Below are 25,530 nucleotides of genomic sequence, written 5' to 3' on the forward strand. Positions count from 1 at the left end.
GGTGGTACTTCACTTCCTCTGTGGAATCAAAGGTTGTCTGTTGAGGAAAGGAACATTAATTTACTCCATGATGGTTTGACAGCTCTCCTGTTTTTTATGCTTTTGTGTTCTGCTTTCATGGTGCTACTGGAATTATGGAACAAATATAAGCTTTGCTCCACCTGAGCTACAAATAAGATAAGGAGCAAGGCAGTTAATAAAACTGCTTGTTTGTTACACAGAAACTACTTTTGTTAGAATGCATGTCAAAGAAGATGCATGGAGAAATGAATCCTCCTCTTTCTACCCCTTCCTGCTTTCTTTTCCATTTTATTTAAAGAATTCTGGGTATTCAATGGCTACATCTAGTAGAGCACTTCCAGAAGCGTGAAGGAAAAAATCTGACTAGCTCAAAGGGAAGGTAATTGCCATCAAGTCATTCCTGGGCTGGAAAACAATAGGGAAGATTCAAAGTATTAAACTTCATAGGAACCACAAGAAGTGGTATCTGTGCATTCCAGTTTTAATTTATTGGGTTGTAAATGTAAAAGGAGACAATGAGAGAAAAAGAGAGTTACCACTTTCTTCAGTATCAGCTGTGAAAGAATTTTTTAAACAGAATTTTATAAAGGTGAGTTTGCATTTAAATAATATCTTTTGAGCCTTAAGATCATGATTTGGTGTTTTGCTGTTCCCATTGTGTTTTGTATTAGAAATATGTAACCTTCAGTGCTAAGAGAACTGGGAGCTGCTGCTTGTAATCCTATCTTTGCCTTCTGCTTTTTCCTCTCCTTTGCTGAAGGAGAAAACTTTAGAATCAAAGTATAACACTTCAAAAATCTATGTGACTTCTTGTGAACTGGACTCCATTTGAAAGAAAAACAAACAAACAAACTAAAATTTTAGTGCCAAAATGGAAGAGCATCAGTGGTACTGTTTTGTTCTGCTTTTTTATGGTCTTCATTTTTCAGAAAGTGTACCTGGATCTTCAGTCAGTAGAATTTGGTGGATTTATGATTGCCTATTGTTATGTGATCTGTGATTTGACCATAGTTAACAAGATCATTCTTATCTAGGTGAAAGAATGAGTTTGCACTACTGTCATTTCTGTTGATTGCTCTGATAAGACTGATGAAGATCATATGCATCTAAAGCCTGAGCAGTCTCCTGTTGATACAGGTTTTCTGAAGGATGTGTTGAAATCCATGAACAGACAACAGCTTGTGAGGGGGCAAGGTTTTACTGTCACTTTACATCCAGTGTCAAGTTCAGATCTTGGGATAAGCAGAGCTTGGCATTTTCCAGAGTTATCAGTCCCCTATGGTTTTCTGGCAATAAATCCACTTTGAACAAAAAGCCAGAGCAATCTGTGCTTTTATAAGAGACAGGAGGTTCAGGTTCAGATCCAGAGCCAGGATATAGAAACAAAAGGAAGAATGTTCTTGACTAATGTGCTGAAAGTCAAATACATTTTTTTACTTAAGTGCATTCTAAGTATTTATCAAATTAGACAATCTCTTAAATTACTGGCAAATGCTGAGAGATGGGTGTTAAGAATGTGATGTAATTTCCCTTGTTTTTCTACTATCTGTAAATTCTATGACTTTGTGTGCATGAATAAAATGCATTTCCTCTCTCTTGTATGTGGCTTTGTTATCTGTTGCTTGGTTGGGTTAAGGAAGCCATGTCCCTCTGTGTTGCTTACATTGTCATTCCTGTATGTATTATGTACATTAGTTGTGATGGTTGTCCCCGTTGCTTTTGTTTTAAAGTGATGTAACCCTGGTTCATCTGCCTTTATACTAAACCAATGTTTTGGGGTTTTTTTGTCTGTTTGGGTTTTTTATTCATTTTTTTTTGCTAACAAAGTTGAATTGACCAAAGCTGACCTGCAAGGTAGAGGTTTTTCTTCCCTGTCACTGTTTTGAACCAAAAGATGCTTTTGTGTAATATTTGGTGCCTTTTACTGGATGCAGTCACATCTCTGAGACAGGAACAGAATGACAAATCCCAGACCTTCTGGAGGGAATATCGGGGTTGAAGGAAGACATGGCAAACAAAAGAGGCTATTTTGACCTGGGGGGTTTGACTGCATCAATCTCTAATATCCATAAAAGCACAGGCTGGTATCCTGAAATGCCTAATAATTGTTCAGGTAAATAGCCGTTGTGTATAGAGACACAGAAGGCCTTCAGGGCTTTACAAGGTCTTAAGGAGTGAGAGTAGAAGGTAAAAACTAGTTTTTTAACTGAGACTTCTTTAAAAAAAACCCCAAAACAACACATAGAAATGACTTTCTGGAATATCAGGTTGGTTTTTGTTTGCTTGTTTTTGAATTCTATTAACTATAAATTCCCTTAGTAGTCAGATGGCATATTTCAAAACATAATTATCAAACCTATGAGTGGTAATGCGTGATCCTTTTGTACCTGCTAGTTTTTGCACCTCTCATAGGTCTTTTTTAGAACCTTTTACTGAGTAGTATTTTTTTATTTTTTCAAAGAAAATAGAATTCTTCAGTTACGTTGATCCTCACATGAAATTATTACTGACATCTTTTATTACTATTTCCTGCTAAGTAAAAAGGAATCAAAGATGTTCGAGGTTGCCAAAAGGCTGGTGGTGTGTGGATGGTGTTAAAATACTAAAACTACTTAAATGAAAGCCATTAAAGAAACTGAGTAACTTCAGTAGAAAATGGGGGAGAAACTGAGAGAAACCAAGGAAGATGGCTCAAAGAGGAGGGTCCAGGTGGTAAGTGAGAATATGTAGCTTGAATTACAGAGAGATGATGCAGTAAGGACCGCTGATAGAAAACCGATTTGATGAAGGATAGCTCTTAGACATTTAATGAAGGAAGGATTAATGCTACAATTACATACAAATACCCTGTTTTCCTGGACGTAAGTGAGAAAACATGCTTATTAGAAATGAATAGGATTTTGATACTAGTGTAAACGGAGAAATATTTTCCATGACGTTGAAAGTCTATCCTTTTAAACATGATAGTGAAGTATACTTTCAACTCATCTAGAGAGACTACTATATAGAGTACAAATTATTTTTTCCTGAATGTTGTGGAAATTTAAGGAAAATACTCTACCTTTTTGATGGAAAGGTAGAGAATTATTTTAGATATAAAAGGAAGAGGCATTGAACACTGTATCTCTGTTTAACAGTCCTGAAGCCAGAGATGGTGTCTGTTATGAAATAAGTTAATCACCTTGAAATTTTGTGTCTATACCACAGGTTTAGTCTAAGGTTTTGTTGTGGGGGAAAACATGTAGAATGTTCTTGTTTCACCATCTGAGATGGAGACAAGGCTTCCCAACATTTTGCATATAACTGGAATTAAGTTTTTTTGACTTTAATAATGTGCTTCATAAACTCCTTTTTTATTCACTTTGTTTATTATGAAGACCTGGTGACATTGCTGACCCAATCTAATGCAATAGATGCAATTTTCAAATTAAAATATTCCTATTACATGTTCCAGGTGTAGACAGGTAACAATGACCTTTGCTTCAGAATATCATCTATATTTGAGATAGTTTGGTGTTCTACAGCTCGGAAGAATGGTTTGCTAGAAAAGGATAAAAATATATTTGAAGGAACCAAGGAAATTTTAATGGGTAAACAGGTTATTACTGTAGCAGTTCTTAATAATAGACAGAAGCATATTAGTGGGCATACTCTTACCCTACAGATAATGATACTGGCAGCCTGAGATAATTTTAGCCCTTGGGTGTATATGAAACATTGAATCTGAAAGATTTGACAGCTTAGAGGTAGGCGGAAGTTAGTATGATGTGTCGTGCTCTATGCTTGTGGAGCATCTAACTGTGACCACATTTTGTTGGTGTCTCTGGCCTAGTCCCAGCTGTAAGAAGTTGACATAATCTGTCTCACAGAGGTTAGGGAGTTAGAGAGTATTAGGTGCTGCCTCTAGGGGATTTCTGAAGTTTATGTAAAAGAAAGTGGTAAAGGATGAGATTTGAAAGAATAGAGAGGATACATGGGCTGGGACTGATGTGAGGCAGAAAAGCATCCTGGAAGTATACTGGGCTGTAAATAGCTTTAGGATTAAGGTATCCATCCAAACTATGGCGGGGTATCTGGAACATGTGTTAGACATCAGCAAGTGTTGTGTCTCTCTGGGCACAGCTGCTGTTGTTCTCTCTAGTCATTTGTGTGCCCATCAGAATTCAGAATACATGCCCAGGAGTTCTTGCTTGATTTTTGATCTCCATTGAAGTGGATGCAGCACGAAGAAGAGGTCTCAGAACAAACATATTTGTTTGTTGTTTTGATTTTTTCCAGAGTTCTCAGAACCTGAAGGCTTGTCACAGCTGTGAAGATTGTTACAGCTCAAGCTCATATTATTACAGAGGTCTTAACCATACAGAAATCTTTGCCCTTCAGTTGGAGACACCTGATCACACTGAAGCCTAAGGGGAAGCATTTGTGTACATAATGTGGATTATTTGCTTTTCAGGAAACCGAGCTTTGTAAAATAGTCTGAATATTTCAGAATACACCATGAGGCCTGGTACTTTTGTACTGCTGTGATTTGCAGTGGGGAATGGTGTTTTTCCAATTGACTGTTTTTTTCCAATTGACTCTATTTTTCTTGTTGACATACAGCCCTTTCAGGTTTTCCTTTCTGCTTTTCGTTTCTCTGTCTGAATACTGTTTACTTTCTCGACTTTATTTGCATCTCCTTGTACCTTGTCTCACCTCAAGGTCCAGGCATACTCCCTTTTATGCAGTTAGAGGTTTTCAATTTTTCCTTTTTTTCTTCCCTTCACTCTCAAGTACGTGTATGAGCACTTGGCTCAAGACCTTTTAGGTTGCTTAGACATGGACAGTGGCAGAGTGACAAGAGGTAGGAAGACAAGTGCAGTTCAGGATATGGTTGGCCTTCTGGGCTGCAATCACACATTGCTGGCTCGTATCAAATTTCTCATCAACCAGCCACCCCACATACTTCTCTGCAGAGCAGCTCTCAATCATGTCAGCCCCCATCGTGTACTGAAATTGAGGATTGCCTCAACCCACGTGTAGGAGCTTGCACTTGGTCTTGTTGAAGCTCATGAAGTTCTCACAGGCCCACTTCTCCAGCCTGTCCAGGTCCCTCTGGATGGCATCCCGTCCTTCCAGTGTGGCAGCTGCACCACTCAGCTTGGTGTCATCTGCAAACTTGCTGAGGGTGCTCTCAATCTTGCTTTACAGAAGTCTTACTGTAAAGTCTTACTGTAATTCCTTACTTCTGTCAATTTGAGGCTGAATGTGCTTTCTGTAGGAGTCTTGCTCAGTTGTCATTTGAACTAGTCCTAGTCTCTGAAATTTTTAGACTAGCCGCATATTTGGAACACAAGGACTTGGCGTCATAACTGATGTCAGATGAACGAAGAGTTCAGGTTCTGCTGAGGCACTGGAGTAAATGGCTGTATTTTCAGAGGACTGCAAAATGCTGTCTTTTTAGTTATTTCTGACAATGGGCAATTTATATATGGAACCTGCCAAATGTCTAACCTTATTTAGGTGATGAAAGGGATGATGAGTTCTTAAAATCTGAAAGTGAGAGAGCTCGAAGAGCTGGCATTGCTGTCCTTGAAAATACTTATCGTTTTTTTGGTTCTTGTTTCCCAAGTTACTCTGTGATATTGCTGCTTTCTACCACCTGTGACTTGGAATACAGGATCTAACTTTCTGAATAGTGCTCTGAACCTTTACTATGATTTAGTTTCTTATGTTTGTGCAAAGTAAGTGTCAACTTGCCATGACTGGTATTTGACAGTTACAGCGATGTACTGTCCAGTGAATTGATGATTCCATGAGCTTGTCTCAATTTTACTTAGTTTTTACTCAGGAAAAATATTTTTTTTCCACATTATTCTGAAATTGGGAAATTTAGGTCGATTACCTTAATTTCCTCCTTAACTTGCACCAAGAGTGAGCCCTGGGCCAGGTTCATATATTGCCTAGTGAATATGTTTTCCAAGACCTGATGTGTCTATGGACTGTACTGGACCTGCATATTGAATCTTAAAAAGCATGCTATCACTGGCTGTGAAAGAGGAGTGCTGACAGAAGTAGACTAGATTTATCACAGATATAAATTGCCCATCATAATGTCTGACTGCTAGTAGTAGAGCTATGTCACTGCTTGATGGCATTTGCAATTTAAAGACAATAGGACAAAAGAACCACCTTATTCTGCAAAGACAGTAAAGATGTCTTGCATTTGTTCCTTTCTTATCTCTTCTAACCTCTTTGAAGGTACAAGGAAAAAAAAGGTGGGAGCATTTAGGGAGTTGGAGAGTGAAAATGGACCGATGTTGCCATTGAACCTTTCTTTTTGCAGATCTTTCATCTTAGTGAGAAAATAATGTTGATGCAAATGGTAGATTCCTTTAAATGCAAGTGAATTTTTGATGTGTGAAGGAAGGTGTTATGTGCAAGACCAAGAATAGTTTGCTTAGCCTAATGCTTATTGCTAGTTATAATCAAAGAATAAGGCTGTCATCATAATCCTGCAACTATTGTATAGAAAAAAACTGATTCAGCGTGTAACTCAGAAGAATAAATGAAATACTGTCTTTTATTCTTAAAGAAAAGAGCTTTCAGATAACACGGCAGGAATGACTTCTCGTAAGTAAAACATGCCCACGTATGGGGTGAAACATGGCAGTTTCAGCAACAGTAGAATTCCAATATTTTGGTTTCAGGGCAAAGAGAAACCTACCATACAACTGAAGCTGCAGAAGAGAGTTAGGGAGTTGAATTAACTTTTTCAAGCAGAATATGGACAAGTGATCTGGCTACTGTACCTCTTCGAAGGTGATTTTCTTCAAATACCTAGTGGTAAGACTAATAAATCTTATGTCTAGCTAAGTAACTTGGAAGAAAAGTGTAATACTGAGTTCTTTCTTAATGGAGGGAGACTCAACAAGGTTTCAGATCTTACACATCCTCAGATCCTGAGCTTTTCCATTTCATGTTCCTAAGGAGCTGCCTTTGTTGGTGGGCTTTGTCTGGACAGGAGGTGACGGAGCAAGTCAAGCTTCTGTGCCAGGCACTTCTCCACTTATATATCTACTGCCCTCTCGCTCCCCTTCCACCATGCATGTAGCACGAAGAAGGCAATGTCCCAAGCCCAGCTACAAACAGGCAAAAAAAGAAGGCCTTTAAACAAAAGTGTACTCAATGCAAGTAGCAAGTGTTGTCAGGGTGTTGGACTTTTAAGGAGGAAATTAAACCCAGCATGCATATTATTGATTGAAAGTATAGTGTGATTTATCAGTGATATCTCAGATTATTATGCAAAGGCTAGTTCTGAAACTTTGCATTTAAATACTTTGGCTGCTGTAAGTGTTGCCAGAGGAATGAGATTAAAAATGGACCTGAACCCTGATGGCACTGGTATTTTAGAACCAATTCTACTGCTGTATATATAAATTATTTGTTGTCTTCTCTTTCCTTATTTGTTAGCGCTAAAGGACATGTGCGTGGTAACAAAATCTTTGTTTTATAAGCCTTCCTGTACTTCTGTCACTTTGCTCCCTAATCCTAAATCCTAATCCCCTGTGACATCCTTGTTAGTTGTTCTGATCAAAATTCTGTTGCCACAGATGGAGGATTATGACATCAGGCAAGGGACTGTAAGCAGGAGGAGATGAACTCTTAGAGACAAAGATCCTTTTACCATGCAAATAGTCCATAGTACTAAGGAGTGAGGCAAAGGGTAATACCTGGCTTCTATGCTGTGCCGTCACAACTGACTCTAAAAGACAGCATATGAGGCTTTGAGATCCCTTGTGGTATTGTCAGGCTTTCAAAATTCTTCATCCTTGTAGGGCTTTTTGTATTTCATTTCTTTCGCTGACTACTTTGAAAATACTATTTCCATCTTGCTAAGTGTTTTCTATAAAATACAGTTTGGAAACCACAATACTGATTGTGAATTCAAGTCCTGTGGTTGGGCTCTCTCACTATGAGCAACTCAAGCCACGGGTATTAGGCCTCACACAGTTCTGTTCCTTGGGTAGATTACTGGTCTTTTCTCTTGTGGCACCTAGACGTAGAATATCCCTGTTAAATGATGCCCGTTGTCAAGTCCAGTTACTGGTTAAAGTCTTCAAAGAAGAGTGTAGGAAGAGAGAAGAAACAGTAGTATTTAAAATGCTGCTCTACTTTGCTTCTGTGTAATGGTGTTTACAGCTGATGCTGTTGCAAGTTTGCATAGGGTCACAATTGCTTTCTGCTTTTATTTTTTTAAATGTATCTAACTTGTTTGTGCCTCTAGGAGTTTTGGCATTCATATTTATGGTTAAAGGTTAGACAATGGGGTAGTGTGGTACAGGAGAGGTATTGTTATTCCTTATTTTCAGGTAACTCACATATTGTAGGCAAAATGACAACTAATATTCTGGTTCAGATTATTAAATGTCATCCCTTCTTTTGCTGGGCCAGAGTAAGTCTAAAGCAGTTATCAGACCCTGACCTGATGCATGTTTATCTATATAGTTATATCCGTATCTTTTCTGAGTGTAAAGGCAGGGAGGAAGCACACACATAAAAGTGTCTGCCAACCCACACTGTAAAGTCTGTCAGCACTGTTGTAATCCCAGAAGTGATCTATTAACATCGTGTCTTGCTAGTGAGACCACTGGGATTCATACAGCTGCAAATGAGAGTCAGGTGGGTGGGAAGAAGAGGTGAAAGGGAAAAGTGTTGAAAAGTACTGCTCAACTTACTTTCAGTATGGTAACGCTTGCTGTGGCTGCAGCTGCCACCTGTTTTCAATAGGTGACTTGTCTTTCAGGGATTTTGTTGTTTCCTTTTGTTATCCACACTTATGCTTCTACCTAGAGGTTTTAGCATTTGGGGGTTTTTTTTGTGTGTTCTTTAAACGGTATAAGAGATGGTGGAAGAAATTCAGTTTTTGTTAATGTTCTGTTAAACTATCTGCCCACTGTTAGTCACTTCGTACTGCTGGTTAGAAGTAAAGAAAACCAGACAGCTAATAAGCTACTGAAATTCACCCATTCTGTTCTTGCAGTAGAGAAAGATGATCTGGTGCGAAGAGCAGGAACGCTGCACCAAACCTATAAGGGTCTTTTTCTAGCTTGCCTTTGAATCGTTGGCAGGATTGTGGCGTGACATGGGGCTTCCAATTAGCTGTGGGTTCTGCAAGGCTTGTAAATGTGGCAGTGCCCAGATGCAAGATCTGAATATCAAAGATGGTGTATAGGATTCAGTGAAATCATTGTGGGTGGTATCAGATAGATATTGACGGGTTTCATTTTGGGTTAAAACATTGCAAATGCTGTCTCCGCTTTGTGTCCTATCTTATCTACAAAGTACAGATGGTGGTGCTGTTGCAGTGAAGAGTAGGACAAGCTTCATGGAAATGCTGTTGATGACAAAGACTGTGATGGAAGATGCTGGGATGTGTAGAACAGTTGTTGCTTTATCCTTATGCTGTTGTCCTAGAGTAGAAGTGGTTAACAAATTAAGCTCAGGCAGCCTAGTGAATTGATCCTCTACTCCATTATCTACTCTATTTCTTTTGTTTCTTCTATTCTTCCAACAAGTGCAGTATATAGAATATACTATTCAAGTCAGTTATAGTTGTATGTTTTATTTGAAGTACTGCAAAATAGAAGCAGCATACCTTTGTGTAGAATGCTGAAGATAAAATACTTACCCAGGAAGTAACTTCTAATCTCATATTTTTATAATCTGTGGCTTGCAGTTTTATGTCTGCTCTCAGTTGATTCTGTATCTGGCCTCATCCCTGTGGAAGAGATAATGGCTGTCATTTGGAGTCCTCCTTATTTGAAGACCATGTTTTTGCCTGTTGCTTGAGTTGTGTTTTCGTATGGTTTGTCAGGGCAGTATAGCAACTGTTAGTTTCAAATCACAGGACAATGAAAGGTTATTCTGTTAGTAGTGTCTGCTTCCTTTTGTAATCAACTAAATTGTAATCAACTGAGGTTTCAAAATGTCAGTTTGAATCCACGTCAGGGTTGTTTGGATAGGACGAAACAATATTCATGGGCCCATTTCTTAGCCTTCTTTTCTACTAGGGTATCAGACTTCCAGGGAAGCATCATAACTGGCAATGTTGATTATCTTTTCATAACACCATGTTTTACAGTAAATTCCTTTGAGCAAGCACTGAACACAAGTTGGGCCTGCATAAGAGGGGATATATTGTTTTTCATTCTTCCTCCTTGCTCTGTGTTAGTTTGCTGTTTTGTCATGGAGTGTACAGCTGTCATTATGCTCTTTTTACCTGAGTTTATTGCATGTCCAGGAATGGTAAAGTGTTTGGTTTGTGCTTTTCCTCTTCTGCATGAGGATTCTGATAGTAATGGTAATGATGAATTGGGGCTTTTGTGGGTCTAAAATGATTCTCTTGCACTTTGGTTCACCATTTTCTTGTCATCTCTTCTCCAGGACCGAGCACTACCTGCCAGGAAGATTCCTGTGCAAATCAGGGCATATGTAATCAGCAATGGGAAGGCTTCACCTGTGATTGCTCCATGACTTCATATTCTGGGAGCCAGTGTAATGACCGTAAGTAGGCTTTTCCATTGGATTGGTGAACTGTGCATTGTGATACATGGGAGCACAAAGAACGCATGAGTAGTTTTACTTTTAAATTGAAATACAAGTTTTCCAGTGTCAAAGCTAAACTTTACTTCCTGGACAGCTTCTTTGAAGCATATGGCTGGTTATTTTTTATTCCCGTTTTGGAATGAAAATATGCAAGTTTTATATGTATTGTAGTTTTCCTCTTCTTTTTAAAAGCTAACTCAACAACATCAATGATGGTAATTCATGTTAATGAAATTCTTGATTTAGAGAAACCAGGAATGACTTGTATACAGTGTGTGTAATATTTACATAGGGACAAAATGGCTAGGTTTTGTGTACTAAATTATGCTTTCAGGTTTTCATTCAGGCCTTGGTGACAGAGACATGGACTCCATGTAAAATTGCTGTAGTGCTTTAGATTGTCTTCTACTGATTTATGAGCTAACATGAAAAACTGGATACCGTTAGCTGGAATGTTCAGTTAAAACCAGGTGGTTAATTAAACATGCAGCAATAGTGTTGTGCTTCTTGGCATATTGATTTGCTTTATCGGAAAACATTAGATGTTTTTCTTGGCCGCTTAATAGTAAGGCCTTTGATAAAATAATTGGAAAAAAACCCTGCCTGAGGGCAGATAACAAGATTTCAGACATTGCCTCTGCTCATCCTGATATGGCCTTTGCTCCTGCCTGGAGAGAGCAGATCAGTTCAGCTCTACTCTCTCCCCATTGCTATTATTTGAGGAGACAGTTAGTTCCCTTTTTCTTCCCTGCTCCGAGGCAGGGAACAAAGGAGGAGGTTACGAGTGCTGTAGTAAGCATAATGGTAGGCTTCAAAAATTTTGTTCACTGTGTGTGTAAATTTTAAGACCAGAAAAGACCCTTACAGTCCAATGTGACTGCATTTCACAAGCTGCTACTTTTCATTAAGAGCATTTGCAGTAGACTTTATTAGTGGTGCCAGGAAGATCCATGCAATATTGATGCCACAACACTGTCATATCTGCAACCCTTCACCTAGATGTATGAAATGTGGCTGAATTGATGGCATGTATGATTAACTGTTTAACACATGGTAACAGATTGTTTCTGCTGAAGACCAGAAAGCCTGCTTTTCCAAGTAATTCATAAAATTTGGTGTTTTCTGTGTTTTTCTTCCTTTTCTCCCAAACAGATATTGGAAAGGCCTATCAGTACTCGTACATTGACAGGGGCTGTATAAGAAGGGCACTACGGACATTGGTTTATAGGTTGTGATGCCACATCTGGTTTTTTGGTGGGATTTTTTTCTGTGTTTTTTTTTTTGTTTGTTTGTTTTAATACAGAATGACTCCTTTGGGTCTAGAAGAATCATTTCATATTGGACCCACAAGATTTGACTTCAATTTTCTGCATTTTTGTTTTGTATTGTTTTTGTCAATTGGACATCCAGGTTCCCATTCTCGCTCTACTTGTTCAATCCTCTAATTTAGTCTTGCTAAGCATAGCACGTTATAAACCTGTTGTGTGAAAGAAATGCCACTTTAAATCTTTCTGGGCTTCATTTAAGTATTTGTCCAGGAAATCTCTTCAGAGATTATCGATACTGTTGGTTTCATTTCTAATGTACTGGGCTTCGCAGCTCAAGAATGTCATAGTGCCCTTGTTATGCCATTCCTAATAACTTAAAGCAGGCTCTGAAGTATCAAGAAGCCAGGTTCTTGTGTTTGTAACTGGGGACTCCTTGATGCTTTTCAGACCTGGCAGCTGCTAACTATGCAGAGCAGAGATGTGGATTTGACATGAGTAGGGGTGATGTGGACAATGTAGTAGCTAGCCTCTCAGAGTTTGACCTGACTCATGGTTTAGAAATGTTCACAGAAGTATGTGGGTTTTAAAATGATCTGGAAAGGTAAGTTATGTGAACTTTCCTGGAACACGAAATTTCAGCTGAGATCTTCAAAAAGTGCGTATAAAATCTTTTTGTTTTGGTTTGGTTTTTTGTTTGTTTTTGGTTTTTTGTTCTTTGCAATGTATCTGGTCATTAGAGACATACACCTACTTCTGGTTTCCTGATGAAGTTATGATGTGTTGCGAGTTTTAGAGAGGGAGAGGTCTTCCTTCCTGTTCCTATCTGTTCTACATAGTAGCTGTTGTACCAGAGTCTAATGGAAGTACAGGTACTTTTATGTTAAATGAATTAAGTGTTCTTTAGGTTGGATGTTAATGCAAGTAATGGCAGCAGGAGGTAACTTATGTGTAATCTGAAGCTTTGCTATTATGTAGAAATACATCAGGCTCTTTGGTAGAACTTTTTTTTCCCTGCAGGAATCTTGTTCCATTAATCTAGTACATGAATATTTTGAGCAAACTGTGGTCTCCCAGCAATGTAAATATGGATCACTGAAGTCAACAGAATAGGTCTGGATTTACACAGGGGAAACAGTAGCAAAAGGAGGACTCACTTGAATATATTTTTATCTTTCCATTTTATGTTAATCAACTAAAGAGTCCACACTGGAAAATTTGAGTTTCCGTGTGTTTGATGTAAAATATTTCCGGTGCCTCTGAGATAGATGAATGGTTTGTCTGGTGTTCTTTTCAGTTATTCGTGATAATCTCTTTAGATCATCCTCAATTAACTATTGCTAAATGTGATTTGTTATTTGCTAGTGTCGACTTTGTAAAGTCATTCAGTCTTATCAGTACTCAAGAAAGCTTGGTGCACCAATATGATTTTATTTCTAATTTTTGTCCCAGGACTGCATCTATAAACATGACTGTACTGTTGTTTAATGAGACAAGGATTTAAATTTCTAGTGGAAGTGATGATGCAACCTTAATTTTTAGCTGTTATTGTGTAGCCCTGTTCTTTACACTGTAGGAACCAAGTTTCCTCTGAATAAGAAATGAATGGAAGTTACAGTGGCATAAATTCAGTTTTAATATGCTTTCTTTTGAGTTATGTCACTTCTTAAACCAATGTTAAGAAACAGAAACAACAACAAAGAACTCTGCCCCTCCTCCTGCCCTGAAATTTATTTGAGATGATCTGTTATACAAAAGTGAAAAAGTGAATTTACAGGTCTGCCATGCATACTAGTCAATGCTAACACCTATAGAAAAGGTAGAAATAGGAGCAACGGTACTATTTGGAATATGTTGATTCCATTCTCCTTTCCATTTAAAGTGTGGTGTTTGTTGGTTTTTGGGGTTTTTTTTGATGTGGTTCCTTATTCTTCAATCTTAAGAGATGTGATCAGTCCAACACCGGATTCAATAAATCTGGGCTTTCAACCCATATTCAGAATTTGTTTGTTACTCTAAGATGTAGAGAATCAGTATTCATATACTGCAATCAATACTTAGGCATATTAAACAACTTCGGCATGCCAAACTGTTGTGTAGGCTGTTCAAATGTGTAACCTTGAACAGGTAGTGTATCAGAATTAGAAACCTTCAATATTAATAGCTTGCAAGAAGTAGCTTGCATCTGGAGTGAACTCCATCCTGTTACTGTTCTTCACCATGATTCAAGACGAAAGTGTGGTTGTTAAAGACTACTAGTTAGCTGAGATGTGGCATGTATTTAGACTATTGTCCTATGTACAGCTTTACAGATCCTTTAACTTATAAATGTTCTGGTCTATCTGTATAATGGTGGCATTTTCTTTTCTACATAGAGAGGAAGATAAAAAATAGGCTTCAGCAATGTAGCTAATCAGAATGGTAAATGTACGTCAAACTAGGTCATAGAAAACAGTGCTTGTTACTCAGTGCCTCGTGCAGATGAGTAACACTGAGGGTCAAGCTTTCAAGGAAAAATTGCCAGGCTAACAAAAATATGTAGTAAAAGAGGCTTTTTGTCCGTAAAAGATCAATAACCTGCAGGAATAACTAATGCAAGCAGGGTACAAAGCACTTTTCAAACAGCTTTTGTTGCTTGTTGAAACAGTTGTTAAGTCTATCTATTGGCTATTCATTGGCTTTTAAGGGGGATTATATATTAATAAAATTTTGTTTGTAGCATCTACCTGGTTTAAAAACAAGTTTTCCATGTGACTGGTATAAAGGAAAGGCAATCCATGTTTGCCTGCCCTTTTGTGTGTGTATCTTCATATGCCTCAATTCTGCAGCCTTTTCAAAGAGCCTTGTTGATAAGCCGAACAATCCTCTACCCTACTGATGCGATTGCTTAAGTCATGCTTGCTTGTTTTGTGGGAGAGAGGTAATGTACAGGGCTGTTGTTCTTTTTGCCTAAGTTATATTTTTCTTCAAAGATCCTTTTCCATGTGATGCTTAACCTATACGCTTCTGCTGTCTTTCTATGAATCACATTTGGAGGAGGGAAGGATTAGAGGGAAAGGGAGTCACGATGACTTTGCTCTTTTGTTCATTAATTTAGCACTGTCACAGGAAGAGCTTTTGATAACTTCAATTCTGTAATCATAGTGAGTGAGGCTTACTCACTAGCCAAAATCTCTTTTTTCCTTGACTTAAAAGGAAGGATATCAAAAGTAGCAGAACAAGTCTAAGACCGATGCTTAGAGTAAAAAGCATGGAGCATTCCTGATTGAATAAATAAGACTGAACCTGGCCCCTCTGTCACATTTATGTTCTGTGTGAGATGCTAGGGATGTCAGAGCAGATCCATTCCTCTTCTAATAATGCCCTCCTTTTTTTCATACCTCTACATAAGTGAGTGAGTACTTAAGTGCTTCTGGAGCACAGTCTGTAGACCAGGTTGCAAAAAGGCAGTAACAGAATCAGCTTCCCTCATCTCTGCTTAAATAGTATGGTAGAATAGTCATTAGAAGAGGCTGCTAGCAGGGCAGATGGCTAAAGCAGTAACCATTACTTTATCGTGATTGCTTTATTCTGATGTACTCATGAGCCATTTGCACTCCATGCTTGTTTTGTGTGTGCCACTGAGCAGTTACAACTATCTCCAAGATAGGATTCAGACCCCAGTTGGGAGATGGACCCTATACCCTCTCCCTCAGTGTTTTGTTCTTCACCATCTAGGCCAATTTTTGTCCAGTCTTCTTGACCTCCTTAATGTCAATGCCAGTATGCTCTTTGATTTACTTACAAAAACCATATTCATTGTTCATTTTTAATTATCATCCATTTATTTCTAACGTGCCCAGCTTATCACTTACTGAGTCAGAGAGTAAGAGGTTGCTAGTGTGTAGAAAATAAATCTGCATAGACTTCATTAGTCATGCATGGCTAAACCAGTCAGCTGTTTAAGTATCAGCATGCTTAGGGATTTGCCTTTGATATTACTGAAACATTCACCCTACATGAAGCAAGAGTCACCTCTAATTTATCTGGAGTGAATCATACTTCTTTACAGCAGGTCAGGAACCCTGCCTACTTCTTACTTCCCTCCTCATGCTTTACCCTTACTTACTCAGTGGTCTATTACGTACCCTCTACTACAACTAGTGTTTTCTGGCTGATGGCTCATTTTCAGTTCCTACTCTAAGACTTTGCAGTCTATCTCTGAATGACCTTATCTTCTGAGAACTGGGATAAAAGGAGAGGGAAATGCAACTGTGTGCTTCAGTACATGATGTAAATTGTACTAGTGTGATTTGGGTTGTGAACTCTGCTTTTGCCCTTCTTACCACTGTTTCATTTTCATTCGTGCTGCAGTGCCAAGGACTGTGACATCTTTAGGTAATTGATCTGGTGCTGCTTATTAAAGCACCGTGCGCTTTTCTGATGCTTAGTGATAACTCACCTCATAATTGCTTTAGCACTTGAGTGGTTTAAGAATGCTTGTTGCTTTTCTGTGTACTGAAGGACATTTCCCCTCTTTTGAAGTAACAGCTGTAAAACATCAGATCATACTAGAGATCAAGAGCTTGCTTGCCCCATATTTCCCTTGAGAGTCATCCAGGATGGGTAATCTTTGTCAATATCGGGGGGGGATCTTGGATGTCCTGGTTTTCAGTGTGAAGGTGGAAATTAAGTGGCAGGTGCTTTTTGGAATTTCTTCTTCTGCACCTTTCAACTTTTCAAGGTGCCCTGGCAGAAAAAGTGTTTCCTTTTTTTTTTTCAGCTGTGAAAGCTAGCCAACATTATCCTTTTGTGATACCCAAAATGTGTCTAGGTCTCTAGTGAGTAATTTAATTACAATTGCTTCAACAGCTTGGCAGAAGGAGCATTTAGGATGAGAGCTGCAATCAGTCACTGATATCTGTGCACACCTGGCTGCTGTCAGCACATAAGCTATGGTCCAGCCATGCTACAGACTTCAGTAGGATGGAAGGAGAGAGACTTACAGGTGTCAGTGATTACAGCTTCTGTTATCAACCTTTGAGCCATTCAAGCAGTTACATAATTCTTTTCCTGGCATTGCTCATCAGATATGCCATTTTCATAAACATGTCACAGAAGGCTCTTCCTATCATTTTTGTTCCTTGTGATTTCTGCTGTTCTTTGACAGTACTTTTTTATGTGATATTCTTTGGTAGTCATGGCAATAATTATTACTTTTCATGTTATAAGTAGCTGAGTGAGTGGAACTGTGTCCTGGGCATTTTGCCCAATGAAAGAGCTGGCCTCTGAAACTGTTCCTTCAGTAATGGCACACCCTGGGTGTAGTCTTCGATAAGGCATTGATGTAAGTTGACAGCAGTAACATGAATATGGACAGCAAAGTAGGAGTCTCCAATTGTTCTGTCACCCCCAAGCTCCATTTGCTGCTGCTGATCTCTAAGTGCATCTTTCCACTAAATGTAAGTTAATAAATTAAGTCTTCTAAATCATCAAATGTAACAATGATTTGATTAATTTTAAATGTAGCTTTTTCCTTGTAATGCCCTGCATATGTTCATATATATATTAAGAAGCAGTAAGTGTAAAAAGTCAGGAAATCACAGAATCACTAGGTTGGAAAAGACCCCCAGGATCATCAGGTCCAACCATTCCTATCCACCACTAAACCATGCCCCTGAGCACCTCATCCACACGTCTCATCCAGGGATGGTGACTCAACCACCTCCCTGGGCAGCCTGTTCCAGTGTCCAATGACCCTTTCTGTAAAAACTTTTTTTTCTGATATCCAGCCTGAACCTCCCCTGGCGGAGCTTGAGGCCATTCCCCCTTGTCCTGTCCCCTGTCACTTGGGAGAAGAGGCCAGCTTCCTCCTCTCTACAACCTCCTTTCAGGTAGTTGTAGAGAGCAATGAGGTCTCCCCTCAGCCTCCTTTTCTCTACGCTAAACAACCCCAGCTCTCTCAGCCGCTCCTTGTAAGACTTGTTCTCCAGCCCCTTCACCAACTTCGTCACTCTTCTCTGGACTCACTCCAGAGCCTCAACATCCTTCTTGTAGCGAGGGGCCCAGAACTGAACACAGGATTCGAGCAGCGGTCTCACCAGTGCCGAGTACAGAGGGAGAATAACCTCCCTGGACCTGCTGGTCACACTGTTTCTGATACAAACCAAGATGCCATTGGCCTTCTTGGCCACCTGGGCACACTGCTGGCTCATGTTCAGTCGGCTGTCAACCAACACCCCCAGGTCCTTCTCCAGGCAGTTTTCTAGCCAGACTTCTCCTAGTCTGTAGCAAAATCGCTAGCAAAATTAAGCTTCAGCCATCAGTTTCAGTCTTTAAAGGTTTGATTGTTGCCTTCATTCCCTTATGAATCTGCCATAATTTACACTATGCATTATGAAAATTTGAGCCTCATATCCTGCATGGAAGCTCTGGCTTATAATAACCTTCAGTCTATTGTTTTTCCCAGCTGGATTTTGTGTGGTCTCCCATCTTCATAGTAGACAACTGAGATACCGCAATGGCTTAAAAGCACAGATAAGTTGTCTGATGTGTGATAAGTGGAGTGTAATGGTGTTAATGAGATGGGATTGGGTTCACTTAGTGCTTTCCTAGAAAGCATGAAGTTGATCTGTTGTAGCATGCGCTGTATTGCCTTATTCCAGTATGGTCCTCACAGTAATTATTGTTTATTTCTGAGGCTGCCTACATAGAAAACAGTTTGCAAAGGGTAGCCTGCATTAATGGGTGAGAGCAGATAGATGGAGATTGAAGTTGTTCTTTGTATTTTATGGACTAGGCTTTGTGTGAGGTAAGACTTATTTATAAACAGAAAATAATTCCTTTGATTTCAGTGGGGTAACTCGAGGTTTACGCCAGTATTGGCAGATGAAAATCTGGCATGGGGTGCTCTGAATCCACATATAAAATATGCCCGATTGTTTGGTATTCAACATTTATATATGCATTTTTATACCTTAAACTGAAAGCTACCTTTAAGATCACAGGCATTAGCATGGACACATGGATGCCATAAAATATTTACAAGGCACAGGTAGTTGAGAGCATGCCAACATGCAGAGGGATGCAGGCAGTTCTAGAATTTTTGTATTTTCCTCTTGTTGGCTTTTGAGCCTTCAAGTCTGGGGCTACATAAGGGAGGAGGGTGGGGTGAGTAGGAAGAAAGACAGACATCTTGTATGCTTATCTTGTTTTTTGTGATGGGAATTATTAACAGAAAAACAAGGACAAGAGGAGTCAGAGGTCCTGAGGAGATTGTTGTTCGCTATCTAGGCTGCCTAATGTACTAATTATTGCCTGTCATATTGCCTTGGAGGAAGGTTACCTCCTGATCTCTAGTGGAGTTCAGCTGTATATGGGGACATATCTTTATTATGCTGCAATCTTGTTACCCAGGAGCTGTGGAACGTTGGGGATTAGATGCAAAAACCTTAATTACCTTTATTGTAATAATGATTCCCAAGGGGCAGATTTAAACTGGCTGCTTGTGTACATGTGAAACAAGCTTTGCAAGGAGTATTTTTTTTGGTCAATTTGATTATCTTAGTGGAGGTGTTTCACTGTGTACTGACATCTGAGGCCTGCACAGACACTGGGAGCAGAGCCTGGGACTTCAGTAGTCTTCTGCTGGCCTTAGAGTTTTTGAGCTAAAAAGGAATTTCTCTGATCATTTAAAGAAAGAAGCATTTTGGTAAAAACTCCAAGAATAATCAAATTATATGAATTCTATTGGAGGGATGTTAACTGAACCCCCCCAGTTAACTAATGGATGTCCATAGAAGAAAAATCTTCCAAATCTGTGAATTTTAGTACATTTCAAACTCTTGGATACATATAGAACTGGCAAAAATTTTTCTTGATTTTTTATTTAATCAGTGAAAACTGTACATTTAGAGCAAGTGAAACTTTGCATTTAGAATAGTTCTGGAGAAAAAAAATGAAAGAGGAATAAAAAAGTGAGATGTGGTTAATTTCATAGTTTTCGGAAGTAGGTTCAGGGTTCATTGCCTGTATCAAAATTATGATTTTATCTTGAAACCCAGCAGAAAGATCTTATAAAACAGAGAAAGAAGACAAGTAATCTTAGTTTCTGAATGTTGACCTAAGTTAGTTTATCCTCCTCTGTCTAGAGGTTTATGATTAAGTTAGTCACTGTGCTGTGACTCTCTGAGGCTCTTCCTTGTCCTCTGTGTTGGAGATGAGCAGCATGGAATTGTGTCTGGACATCTCTGGACTGGGAGATACTTTCAGGATGGTTCTGTTGTCATCAGGGTGCTTGAGAGGGTGACCTGGAGTGGGATGGAGAGACTAAGAAGTGATTCTCTCCCTAGGAAAGCAGAGTTGTCTGATCTTTGTAGTGAGCTTTTGTTCAAATACCTCTAGCCTCAACTTGAGAGTAGTCGTGCTCCTGTCTATTGTGTAAGCATGTGTGTGTAAGAGGTCAGATCATGTAACTGACCTCTAAGCTAGAGAGTCTTGAGTAGACTCTGGCTTTATTAATACACCTGCCAAATACAAGGAATTTTTTCTTCCAGAGAGTCTCTATCATGTTGATTTTGAAGGAAGTGTGGTTTGAGCTCTATTCTTTCTCTTGTCTCTGGTCTGAAACCTAATTGCAGTGCTTGGCTGCCACAAAGCTGGTGTCAGGTTTGCTGGCTTCCCATAACTATCTGTCATATTTCTTTTCTTTTTTTTTTTTTTTCCTTTTTCAGATTGCAGTGGATGACCTTCTGTCTGTTACATTTCTTCCCTGCTGATCGCAGGCAAGTGATGAAGATAGATAGCAATATCACAAACCATCCATCATACAGTTTGTAGATCCCTTAGAAGCGTCTGTGTCTTTAATAGTTCATCTGTCACAGATCTTCTCATAATTGAAGACTACAACATACCTAAGAGAGGGCTAATATTGGTATTTCTCTTTACTACTCGAGACTTTGGCAGTCAGGAGTCTTTCACTTGGAAATGCGAACTGTCATGACAAGTGCCTGTGCACCAGGAATTAAATTATGGATCTAAGCCAACTGTGCGTTAAAGAAGGCAGTGCTACTGTTGACATCAGCAAAGACTTGGTTTTCTGCTTTGCTGTTACAATACTGGGTTGGCTATGTTACAGTGCAGAGTGAACTAAGCAGACTGCTTTCAAGCTCTTTCTCCATGTGAATGAGCAGAAGTTCTCAGAAGCAGCAGCTGTGAATCTGGCTGCTGGCAAGTGGTTGTAGGCACATCAGCTACATGATACAGGGCAAGAGAAAATATGGTAGAAGGGTGTGTGTGTGAGAGAGTGAGTTACCAATATTGATTCCTTGGTCAATGGGCATAACGTTTGACACCAGAAAGCATGCAAAGTTACCTGACAGGGCGTGATAATCCTTCATAACAGTACTGTCAGCTGTGCAGCATATGTGTGGTAGATGAGTTGCCATACATAGATATATTAAATACCTGTTAGAATTATTACTGATTTGCACAGACTTACATGGTGTGTCAAACCAGATAGGACCTTGTTAATCCTGCATGCCTAAGTTTAGAGTTAGCCTGGATTTGTCCACAGGGTGTTGCAGTAGATAGAGCTGCAGTATGGAGAATATCCCGAGAATTCTACTTGATATGAAAACTGAGGTCAGGCAGATTTGCCTACGATTCCCATTGTTTCAACACTAATCATAGGAGTTAAGTATTTGTACTGGCAATAAAAAAAAAAGAAAAAATGTCAGCCTGTTTGATCTACCTGCCCCCCACCTCGCCTTGTTAGCAGTGGTGAATTTTCTCTACATTTGTCCCAGCTGGAAAAGGCTAGAGGTTTTAATCTCTCATCCTGCTGAAAGAGAAATACTTCTGATGGGCACTTTGGACACAAATTTGTGCTTTGTCTCAAAGGAAGCACTCTCAAAGAGATCCCCATTTGGCTGTGGAGTTGCTGCTGCTGGCTTATGTGTGTGAAAGACTGATATTTCAAGTAATTTAAATTTAATCTAGGCACACCAGAGAACACAGCCCAAATTTCCCACTTGAGACACCTGTACTAAATTCATTATGGGAGTTATTCAAAATACATAGTCAGTATATCATAATGCTCCCCGGTTTTAAAGAAAATCATTCTGGACAACAAAGTGAAATAAGAACAAAATTGGAAGTATTTGCTACATTGGAGCTAGGAGTAGCAGAAAACTTGGGATGGAGCAGGATGTAAGATCAACTACATCCTGCTGAGCAGAGACCCCTGGATTTGCCTGCCTCCTTTAGAAGCCGGGACACTTCAGTGCTTTCTGTTGGAGAGATTAATTTCTAACTGAGTTCAGTCAACCAAGTGGAAACTAACTAGCTTTTTGTACTTTCACTGGTGCCAGGAAATTCTTATTTATGACCAGTAAGATGTAGTCCAGCTGGGTAACTTAAATTGCTCACTTTCAGATGCTCTGTAAGCATGCCTCCATGATTAGGAGCAAGTACTAGAAAGGGGAGAATAGCTGCCTTTGAGTTTCCACCAACTCCTTCTTCTGAATGGAAAATTACTCTTTTCCAGTACTGAATAGATGGAAGTATAGATATTTAGTCCTGGTCGGTGCAAGTATTTGGAGGCTTGTTTACTTTGCCCATCTTAAGTGTAGGAGATTCAGACTTGCAAGAAAAGGGTGCTCACAGCTGCAATAGGCCTGCTGGCAAATAGCATTCAGTACAGATGGTTGTCTGCCCACACGTCTCTATTTATGAAGAGGCCCTCGGTGTTTATGTTAATGGTGATGAGTTTGAGAGATAAAAATAGGGAGTTGTTTGTTGTTCATTTGTTCTTTATAGATCTGCAGTGAGGTCTTTTTATAAAGCACAAATTCGATAGAGAGATTTGTTAAACTGCTAGAAGAGCAGGCTGTCAAAAAGCCAAGCTGCAGATGCCTGAAGTGTTGAATTCCTTATTCTTTGTCTCTTGTACTTATTCCCTTTGCACCACGAGATGGTGCTGTGTTCCCACAGACCCCGGGCATCTTTGCTTGGCTTTTCCCAGGCCCTTGGTGGGTGTTTGGAATACAAGAACCTGAAATGAAGTTAGAAGGCATCTCTATCTCTCCAATTGCCTTTTTCTCCTCTCCAAATTAATCTCAAAAAGAGGTTTTCCAAAATCACTTAAGGCTTTGTATAGTCCTCTGCAGTTTACATCTTTGTCTGTGTTTACAGAGTCTTGTGTCTTTGCCATGACTTAAAAGGGCTTAGGAAACCTTCCAGAGGCTACTTCAAGATGCCACAGTTTTAGAACAGCTGTATTAAGTTGCAAACAGTAGAACCGAGACTGTTTCTTGTTGTTTTTGACAGCCTGCTAAATCATGAGGTTGTTTGCATGTTGCAGGGATTTGTCTAGTTCCACATTTGTTTATTTGTTTAGGTCTTGTGCAAAGTGCTTCACCCCATGAAACTTAAATTACCTGATCATGTCAATTAAAACAAAATAATTACGAGTTTTGTTCTAATTCTCCTACCATATGCTTTCCTATTTATGTGGAAGCTGTGGGTTTGGGAACTCTTACATGTTTTATATCTCCTGCTTTCAATTAGAAGCAGAGAAGGACTGATCTGGGGATACTGTCCTTCTAAGGAGGAAACATTGGAAGCTGGTGTTTAAAAAGGCCAAGGTCCACTGAGGTTTTACTACAAGGTGAAAAGAGTCTCTTTGGGAATAAGAAGACAAGTCACTTTTCACAAGCTGGCCAGGGTATTAGCATGGCTGGAGATGCTAAAGTGAGTTTAATGTCAGCATGGAATGTGATATAGTGATTGACTGGTTATTTATCAAGCCATAGATAGAGAACTTCCATTTGTTCTGCAGAACAGCCTCTTTACAGAAACAGGTGCCTGAAATGAAAGTCTTCTTCACCCATTGTGTGTCCCTGGAGCCTGCTGTTTTAGCTTCCTGATTACCAAATAAACCTTCACGTGTTGTAGGCGCATGTTTAGTGTCTTCATAGGTCTGCCTCTTATTTCCTCCTGCTTCCATAAAGAACAGCCAGACTTCACTTGTCTTTCTGCTGTTGTTCTTAGCATTTTCCAAAAGCTTTAACTTGCACTTTACTGTTTTTCTGCTGACTGAGGATGGATTCCTGATTTATAATTGCTAGTTTCAAATCCCAGTAAGTGGTGTGGAGGTGATGAATAGAGAAGAGGTACAAAATCCTTACATGCCTAAATGAGGCTGAGATCAACTTCCTTCCACACTTCTTAACTCTTTATAACTAGCCTTGGTTCATGTGGAACTACCACCACTCCAGGGCAAGTCAGTGACAGTTTTCCATTTCACTCACTTAGCTTTGAGGACATGAGCTGCAGATTTTGCCAACAGCTATTAATCTCCATGAGCTATGGCATGTAAATGTCATGTCATGCATCTTCTCCAGTGCAAGAGAAGCTTCTTAGAAGGATACCTGTAGCAAGTTTTTGAAGTTGTTAATAACTGTTCAATGCTCAAAGCACTTTTCTGATTTCTCACTCAGATTTTAATATGCAGATACAACTTCAGGAAGACTTCTGAGTGTGATCAGGGAAACACCATAGAGATTTTTAATATCAGAGATGCTGGTTCCTATCACTTCTTTGTCAGTGTCATGCCTCTGCTACTATGAAAATTTAGCAAAAAAAAATAAAAGCTAGGCTGCACTAATAGGAGGATAGGTCCTCCCTAGAGCTCCCTAGAGCTGGGGAAGTCTTATCTTCATGCAGTAGTTCTGGCGGCAAAGCATAAATTATGGAAAAATATGATCAAGACGTTATGGATAACACTGTGAGGGTGTTTTCTGTGTAATAATGCCACATTTCCTTTGCCCTCTTCAAAAACATGCATGTTAGCAAATAACTGAACTCTTGCTGTTCCGATTAAGTGACTCATATTTATTACATATAGGTTATACTGAGCTTTGAAGACTAGACTGTCTCACAATGTGTCAAGAATTTCAGGGCACTTTGGATGTGGAAGAAGGGACACAGGTGACGTAGAACAAAAAGCATGGCATGTTGCACATCTTTGTCCTGATTCACCCTGTCATCACTGGTATAATGCAGACCTCTGACTTGCTTCTCTGTTGCTGTCATCTGTGTGATGCAGGGTTTGTTATTTTGAGCGGGTAAAAGGATTCTTTTTCTTTTCCATATACTTCTTTCTGAAGACAGCCCAGGGCCCGCACAGAGCAGCAGCTGTGAGCCAACAGAGCTTGCAGTTAAACAGCAGGAGGACACATCAGAGCAGAAGGAACCGAATTCTTGAGAGACAGAGTTTTTAAACGATTAAGTACTGAGCAAAGTTTCCCTTGTTCCTCGTTTGCTCGCTTGTTTGGGTTTTTCATTTTGCTTTTTTAAAGGCTCTGAGTTCCCTTTGGCACTTACTGCTGGTGACTTATACATCTTTTCAGTCTGAGAACTGCTAACTTACTGCAGATAGTGAGATTGCTTCATGTCAAGGGGAACTTCCTCTTCAAAAGGCAGTTGTGAGGTGGCAGGGACTAGCTAATTTGGGATTAGTTACACATCTTTCTCTGATTTGAATCTAGCTCAGGTTCTGAGAAAATAACAGCCGTTACACTTTGATGGAAAGTAGGTAGCTTATATTGGGTAATGTTTTGGGGAATTGGAAGGAAATCCTGAAGGGTTCTTGAGGTAAAGCTTGAACGTCAGAACA

General features: G+C 39.4%; 1 protein-coding gene across 28 annotated transcripts in view; it reads left to right on the forward strand.

Annotated features, from left to right (window-relative positions):
• NRXN3 (neurexin 3) overlaps nucleotides 1-25,530 on the forward strand; it is a 960,997-nt gene that overhangs the window by 412,218 nt on the left and 523,249 nt on the right. For all 28 annotated transcript variants that reach the window (XR_011337550.1, XR_011337551.1, XM_069858542.1 and 25 more), the window contains one exon: nucleotides 10,447-10,566. Coding sequence is in view for 26 of the 28 variants with exons in the window: in XM_069858542.1 (XP_069714643.1) it covers nucleotides 10,447-10,566 (120 nt within the window). In the remaining 2 variants the exon portion in view is untranslated. The remainder of the gene's footprint in view (nucleotides 1-10,446; nucleotides 10,567-25,530) is intronic.

The sequence above is a fragment of the Phaenicophaeus curvirostris genome, chromosome 5, assembly GCF_032191515.1.
Source record: "Phaenicophaeus curvirostris isolate KB17595 chromosome 5, BPBGC_Pcur_1.0, whole genome shotgun sequence".
NCBI lineage: Eukaryota > Metazoa > Chordata > Aves > Cuculiformes > Cuculidae > Phaenicophaeus > Phaenicophaeus curvirostris.